This window comes from Leuresthes tenuis, unplaced genomic scaffold (assembly GCF_036924035.1).
Source record: "Leuresthes tenuis unplaced genomic scaffold, fLeuTen1.0.hap1 SCAF_2, whole genome shotgun sequence".
Taxonomy (NCBI): Eukaryota; Metazoa; Chordata; class Actinopteri; order Atheriniformes; family Atherinopsidae; genus Leuresthes; species Leuresthes tenuis.
Genome location: NW_027325356.1, coordinates 26359074 through 26366801, shown reverse-complemented (window position 1 = coordinate 26366801; position 7728 = coordinate 26359074). Strand labels below are relative to the sequence as shown.

The 7728-nt window shown below is 38.4% G+C and overlaps 1 protein-coding gene across 1 annotated transcript; it reads right to left on the bottom strand.

Moving 5' to 3' along the window:
• Positions 1-1688: 1688 nt before the first annotated feature.
• Positions 1689-6588, bottom strand: psmd14 (proteasome 26S subunit, non-ATPase 14). Its single transcript, XM_072380832.1, has 11 exons — positions 6481-6588; positions 5695-5750; positions 4791-4862; positions 4593-4712; positions 4359-4429; positions 3938-4088; positions 3732-3839; positions 2810-2884; positions 2598-2723; positions 2097-2159; positions 1689-1850 (listed from the first exon to the last, which is right to left on the bottom strand). Exons 2-11 carry the CDS (start codon positions 5740-5742, stop codon positions 1752-1754), a joined length of 933 nt encoding a protein of 310 aa, XP_072236933.1. The 5' UTR covers positions 5743-5750; positions 6481-6588; the 3' UTR covers positions 1689-1751.
• Positions 6589-7728: the final 1140 nt, after the last annotated feature.

The following is a 7728-nucleotide window of genomic DNA, read 5'->3' as shown; positions in this document are numbered from 1 at the left end:
GGGTACACTAAGCACTTTATTAAAGTTTTTTTTTCTTGTAAATCAACTAGTTAAAAGATGCATTGTAAATATAACAGTCCACTAAAATAGTCTTTATTAAACCTTGATGGGCATTTTAAAACATGAGTGTTGATCTATGAATAAAACAGTCAGCTACGCAAACATGCTCCCAGTAAATACTGGCATTTACTCTTTAGGACTGTCACTCAACACTTAGATTATGCATTTGCTGTATGGGATTTCGTGAGGTTTGACTTCTCTCCAAATGGCCTCGAGGAAGGTGTTTTATTTCACAGTTTTCAATTTTCTCATTTTTCAAAATGTCCTCAGGGGGTAAACCTTCCTCCAGGGAAGGTTACAGAGATTCTGGTCAGGAACAGAAATTATGTAACCTGAAGCCCCCCCAGGAGGGAAATGTCTGCCCTAACTGTCAAGTTGGTATACACTGGAAAGAGTGGAAGAACAGCATGTGCTCCATGTTCTTGCGGGAGTGTGAGCTGCATCTCTGGCTGAGATCCTATAAACCCATTATAAACTCTACACACACACACACACGGTAATAAACTAAGAGCGATACAGGCTGTTAGGCTTCACTCCCCCTTTGAAAACATAAGTACTCTTCACAACTAAACTGCTGGATAAGGGGTGGTTGATAATCTTCTTTACTTCACAACATTGCAGGGAAAATTACTACACTGATTACTTCACTATATTCATCTGACAGTTTAAGTGACAAACATATATCTTCACTAGAGCCTGAGCAATACATAAAGTACATCAGGATAATATTTCCAGGACTGTTACAGTACGGCACTGATACTTCTACTTCAGTAAATGTTACGAAAAACTTCCTCCACCATTTAAGTTTATTAGTGTGATCTGTAAAGATTACTGCATGTTTTTTCTATTTTTGCAATCAGGCCTCAGTCTGTGCACTTCCTCTTTAGGGTCCTTACTGATTATTCAGTAAGACAGTTCAGCCTTGCTGATCAGTCTTTTTTTTTTTTCTTAAACGGTCTTTTTTTAAACTTATGAAACATCAATGGAAAACTTAAAAAGGAGAAATGTTAACTTTCATTGTCAGCAAGAGGTGTAATGTGTGAAATTGCAGTGATTTCTAAGTTAAGAACTTAGAGTTCAGAGGATATTTTGCCCCGTTTCTTTTTTGGGAATAAACAAATGTGGTTTTTTTCTTTGCTTTCTAAAACAGCTGAAAATTTAACCAATCCAGCCCCAAAATTGACTATATACAAGTACGGTGTGGAAATGTGCCACTGCCACACTGAGAGTGGACTTCAAAGTAAAGTTTGACACATCATGTGGTTTAAAGTATTATTTGTGCAAAACCATATCATAAACACTATGTTTGTATGCCTCAACAGATGTGCCGAGCAGATATCTGGACTTTGAACTGACCAGTTTGAAACACCACCATCTCAGACTTTAAACCTAAGCTACCTTTCCACCATCTCGTGGCAAGTAGAGGTATTACACCACATTACACACATACTGAGGGGCTCTGTTGATGCAAACTGTAACAAAATAACTAAAGCTAATAAAATATGTGGCTAATATACTGGCCAAGTAGAGAGAAAAAAAAAAGGACATGTGTAATATAGAACCATCCTATCCTTTAAAACGACGGTAAAATAAGATGCCGCTGAAGACGTCCAACACAGGCAAATGTATTAATCTCATACATACATTTATTTAATATAAAAGAGAGAAACAGTTATACACACAGAGAGCCATCACTGGAAAACAACAGTATCCAACATGGCAGCTAGGCACTGAACAATGTTGGATGTCATTAAAACATCTACATGCTCCTCCAAGTGTCTCTTGGGATCCTGTGAGAGGAACAGAAAATATCAACAGTTAGATTTGACCGATGAGAAAGCCGTTTCTACCAGACGCAAATTCTGTTTTCACATGTCTGTGGTTTGGACAAAAATGCAGCTACACAAACAGGAAATATTAATCCCAAAGTCATCTAATCTGCAACTGCTCTGCTGGCAAAGACGCTCTCTGCTCTCTCTCTGGCTCAGAAACTGGAACAGACTGGAGTGAATGCTTATTTATTTCATTTTACATACCTGTTTGCCAACATTCTTGATTGCCAGTTGCTCTGGGGTCATTTTGTCTTCATCTTCAACAGCCTGAGGGAGAAGCATGGGCAAAGTCTTAACGTGCTCTTTATATTGTAAACATGTAGCACTTTTTGCTGATTAGGTTTGTGAAGGAATGCTGTAAATCTGTGTAGTTCATCAAAAAACAACAACAACATTGTGTTGGGATTGAACAAGTATCGACAAAGAGGTGGTGAAATCCTGCAAACCAACAGAGCAGTAAATAACTCCATCAAATGATCAGGAATGCTACAATAAACACGACACACATCTCTGTATCAACAAAACAACAGGAAAGTTTAATAAATACAAGTGATTTAAATCAATATTCTGTTTAGTCACTGTAACCAGAAACAGAAGATTTTCAGATGTTTTTAAAGGACCAATTCAACCTTTAAAGGATAGAATACACTACGTTTAGTATTTAAAAAAAAAAAAAAAGTCTGGAACAAGGTCAGGAAGTGGTACCTTATTGTAGTTCTTAGCCAGCTCCAACATCTCCTTGACAATGGTCTCATTGAGCTTGCAGTGCTCACTGTAGTCCTGCAAGGTCAGACCCTCCATCCAGCTCTTCTTATGCAAGTTCAACAGCATCTGAAGAACAATAACGGGTCGTTATCACGATGTTCTACTGAAAAGCACCAACAGAAACAACTCCTCCGAAGTTGTAGGGCTCAAACCTTTTGCTCCAGCTCGTTCTTCCTGTAATTGATGGTGATGGAGTAGTAGTGTCTGTTGAGACCATGAATGAGAGCCTGAAAACGTGAGACACCTACAGGTCAGTGCGTTAAGTAAAAACATCCACAAACTTCACCTGAGAAGGCCAGCAGACAAGCAAGATAAACTCCAAATCATAATCAATCACTTTGGAGTATGAAAAGAAGCTTTTTGGATCATTCATAGGAAAAGGACTGAGTCACAATATAGGGATTAAATATATAATAACGACTTATTGATTGATTGTATTTTTAGTTAACTGACCAATAAATAATGATCATAACTTCAACTAATCTTCTAACCTACACTGGGCCTGCTCAATTATAGAAACAAATCGTAACCATGATGATTTTGGTCAGTCGTATGTTCATGATCATTTAAAACTATTACGCTGTGACTTCTTAAAACAACATTAATGTTGTTAAATCATTAATTAATCGCCAACCAAAAGAGAAGCTAAACATGAGAGCAAGGTCAAGGTGGGAAACCCTCATCAGTCAGGAGTTGTACAGACAGGACAATGGAGTGTTTTTTAGCTTAGAGTCTGTCTTGCAGACCTGCGGAGCTCTGCGGGTGCAGAAGGGAGGCCGGGGCTTACTCGTGCACATCTTGGGACGTGCACTGAAGCTATGGGAGGATCAAAGGTAAACGTGCTCAAAGGTTTTATAACTTTTATTTCCTCTAAACAGCTCGTTAAACTGTCTGTCTGCGATGTGGACTCAAGCCGAACTTAATATCCACACAGGGGGGTCAGTTTGGGCTTTAATGGCGAAAGTGTGCCACAGTGGAAGGGGTGAGGTTTATTTAGCATTGTTGCTACATGAAATGCAGCACAAAAACAATTATATGCCAATTATCGGGTCGAATGTGTACAAGTCACTGCACCTGGATTGAGGGCTTGTTCAGATGACCCAGGTTGGATGTGGTTTGCCTGGGTTCATGACCCAACACCATCATGTTGGCGTTGATCAATCTGAATGCATCGATAACAACCTGAAGAAAACAGTTAAACAATTTTTAAAAAAGCGTTTCAATCTGCAATGCACTTAAAATGAGTAGTACCCATCGATTTGCAGGCTTTGCATCCACACCTTTCCTTTGACACTCTGAATTGGATCAACCACCACAGCAACAGCTCGCTCCGACAGGGCCTCGAAGCTCTGCTGTGTGTTGATGTCCACACCTGACAACCAACAGCCGAAACCAGGGTGACTGTGGTACCACCCCACAACCATCTCAGGTCTAATGAACAGTACAGGTGGACAGCAGCACGTGCGTCATAACGGACCAAAAGAAGAAAAATGTTTAGTGTTAATGTCACCTGGAAAATGGGTCATTTTAACAAAAAAAAAAAAAACAGCTTTCCTTTAAAGTACTGAGCTGCTATTTAATAATGGCAAATTGACATTTTAGCAATTTGCCATCAATACTTTTGTGTGCACAAAATAAAGAAGGTAGCAGAAAATGTCCTCATAGAAACACTGGATATATAGATATTCATGTGAAGCTCACCTGCCAGTCTGCTTCAACATGTCCAACATCTTTGCCTGAAACACGGGGTCCACCGCTTCAACACTCACTCCCTGTGAGGGACAAAGACATGATTTTTATGAAGAAAGACTTCAAAATCACAGACTGCCTTTAAAACCACTGATTCCACACACAAATGAGGAATTTATAATCTAAACACATGACGTATACGAGTCAGATCAAGCTGCATGCGTTATGAAGGGGGAGAGCACGTACCGTTCCTGACTGAGGCATGGCAAACACATCGATCACTCGCACCGTGTAGTCATCAACAAATTCTCCCAGCATCAATCCCATGACCTCCATTGGTACACCAGCACGGCCGTGCTTCAACATCTGATGAAAAGCAAACACTATGAGAACTCAAATGAGACCCGTTTCAAATCTACTCAGATTCAGCCGATGAGTGATCACCTTCAGCAGGGCCAGAGAGGAGATGTACACCTGCTCTGCCGTGTCCACAGCAGGTGCATCTGTCGGGGGGCCCTGAGGAGTCAGAAGAGAAAAGGCTTTTCAACTGCAGCAGCATAAATTCTGTGCTATAGTACATGAAAATGCTGTTACTGCTCTGGGGTTTGTGTGCAAACGTGAAACTAGATCTGGGCTCAGATAAAGTTACACTGGTTTCAACCTAGGGTCTCTGCAGGTTTCAACAAGTCAAATTAAAGACTTTTTTAAGACCATAATGAACACAATTTAAGACCCATTTCACAACCATACAGGCAAAAAAGTACAAAAGGCATGAAGAAAACTCGGAGGCCCGGCATTACAGCTCTTTCACATTGGAATACAAAATGCTTAACCTAACTAAAAACATCAGAAGTCTCTCTATTGTGAACTAATATTTGTTCTACTGTTAACTTTGGAGATGTACTTTAGTTCTGTTTTGTTGTTATGTTATAGCGTCCTCAAAAATTGAAATAATTAAAAGCAAGACTGAAGTTTATGTATTTCTTTTAAATAAAAGTAACATTCATATATTTCTAAGACCTTTCAAAATTGTATTTGAGACATTTTATGAAATTTTAAGATAATTTAAGACATTTTAAGGCCTTAAATTCAAGTTATTGGATTTTAGACATTTTAATACTTTTTAATACCCCACGGATACCCTGTCAACCGTGAGAGTAAATTACTTCAGATGAAACTGAAATGACTATGAAATGCCATTACTACAGTCAAAGATCCTAATGACGTGACAGACGGAGGCTTTCATTTCGTCCCCAGTTTTATGTTTTTAAGTTCATCTCGTCAGATTTCCGAAGACTTTTGGATTAAAAATTTTCTGAGCTTTTTTTCCTCCCCTTTTTCTTTTTACCTGGCCAAGTCCTGGCATTCCCCCTCCAAGCCTCAGTAGCCGGTCCATGTTGAGATCTGTAAATAAATTCCAAACAAACAAGTCCTTGCCATTAAACTCCAGCAGCAAACTGTTTTATAATCAAGGTAAAACATGTGCAGATTCAGAGTGTCGTGTTGCATCTCCTAAACCTTTAAAATCCAAATATAAAGGAAGACTCTTAAAGAAAACTTCTGGGACAAAAGGGGTCAAAAAATAAAAAATAGTGGAGCCCTCACTGTGGGTACTTATGTGGTGGGTTTGTCTAGAGAAGAATTCACCATGTTAGCATGTACAAGGGTATTAACTATGTTGTTAACGTGCAACCTGAATTGTAGCCTTCTAATGTGTGTTCCAATGATGTGCTGAAATAAGATCAGAACAAAGTAGCTATGTCCTCAATAGCATTGAGGTCTGACGTTTTAGTTTACAAAAACAACAAAGCTCAGCTAATGCTAACTTGAGATAAATTTCCCCATTGTCAGGCAACATAAACCCATCACAAAATCTCAAATAAATAATGGAGATGCTTTGTTTTAAGACAAGCTCTGAATTTACACTTTTCCCTTAACAACTGCTTACTTAGGGTTCAATTAACATCACCGGGCTAATATAAACGCTTCTCGTCATGTTACCGCTAGCGTGCTTAGGCTAACTAGCCTGACTCGTCCGCCACAAGAAATCGAAAATCTAAACATTAGCACCAATTCGTTTGTGTCGACATTAATGACACATAGAGGATTAATTTAAAATTGTATCTCTACTTACCCGCTGTCTAAACTTTAGGGTATTAAGATGTGTGTTGTCAGCGTTCAGTCGAATCCAACCAGCAGGCGACAATGAATCAGCCAGAATTCGTTTTTTAGAGTAACTACTTCCGTGGCACTGATGACGTATGTCATTGCAGCCCGACTGGCAATTACATGAATGAGACACCAGGGGGCGCCACAATCTTTCAGTGATGGAATACAATCAAATACAAAAACTAGGGTACTTCGAGCGCGAACTGTTGTGTTTTCCACCCCATTGCATCATTCGGTAGACTTTAGTTGTTTTTCACCTTAAAAATAAGATTTAAGTGCGGTGTTTTGTTGTAGATTATATAGCACAATGGGCCGGAATTGATCTTTTTACCGACTGGCAGAAGTATATTTAGAGATTATTTTGATGATACATTGAGTACCTTTTGTAGACTAAATAAAAAACAAATGTACAGTCTCATTATTTTCAGAGGTTGAAATCTGCTGCTCCTTTTTTGTTTTTTGGTTTAGTGGGTTCAGCTCTTGGTTGGGCAAAGCAAATATGGTGATGATGTCACTTTGATCCTTTGATACTATTTTAAAGTTGAGAAAACACATTCTAGATTAATTTATGATTAAATTAAGTATAAGATGCTGCTACATTGGTAAAATAGTGAAATACTAGTTTCATGGAAATGCATGAGTAACAATAGCATCTTGATACTTACTATACATAACATACATATACATGTACCTCTGACTAGAGCACCTTTTATCACTCTTCGCTTTTACTATGACAGCAAATGATTACATTAATGTGCACGTTTTCACCTTACATTTATACTGTAGGTGTTGCTGAAGCTGTCACATGAATGATTACTCCATATATGTCTTAAAACATCTAGATATCTCATAGGCTAGATGTTATCTCGAGTCAAATTTTGATAATAACTTCCTTATTTTCAAAATGACATTTTAGCTATTTATAAGGACACCAAGTAACAATTCAGCCTACTTCATTGTAAGATATTTCAGGTTTTGAATTGGCAAGATGTATTGGGCACCATCTGTAATTTAAGTCTCTTTTTTTTTCAAAGATTGAATTCAAGTTCTCACTTGTACTCTTTGTGCTGGCCCAGATTTACTTTATGTTAACATTGATGTTCAAGTGTATGATATTAGCTTCGTAAGTAGGTCATTTAATAAACATTTTCTTGTCTAACTGAATGGAACAAACAAACCTTCTCTCGAGTGCATACAGAGACGTCATCTTGAT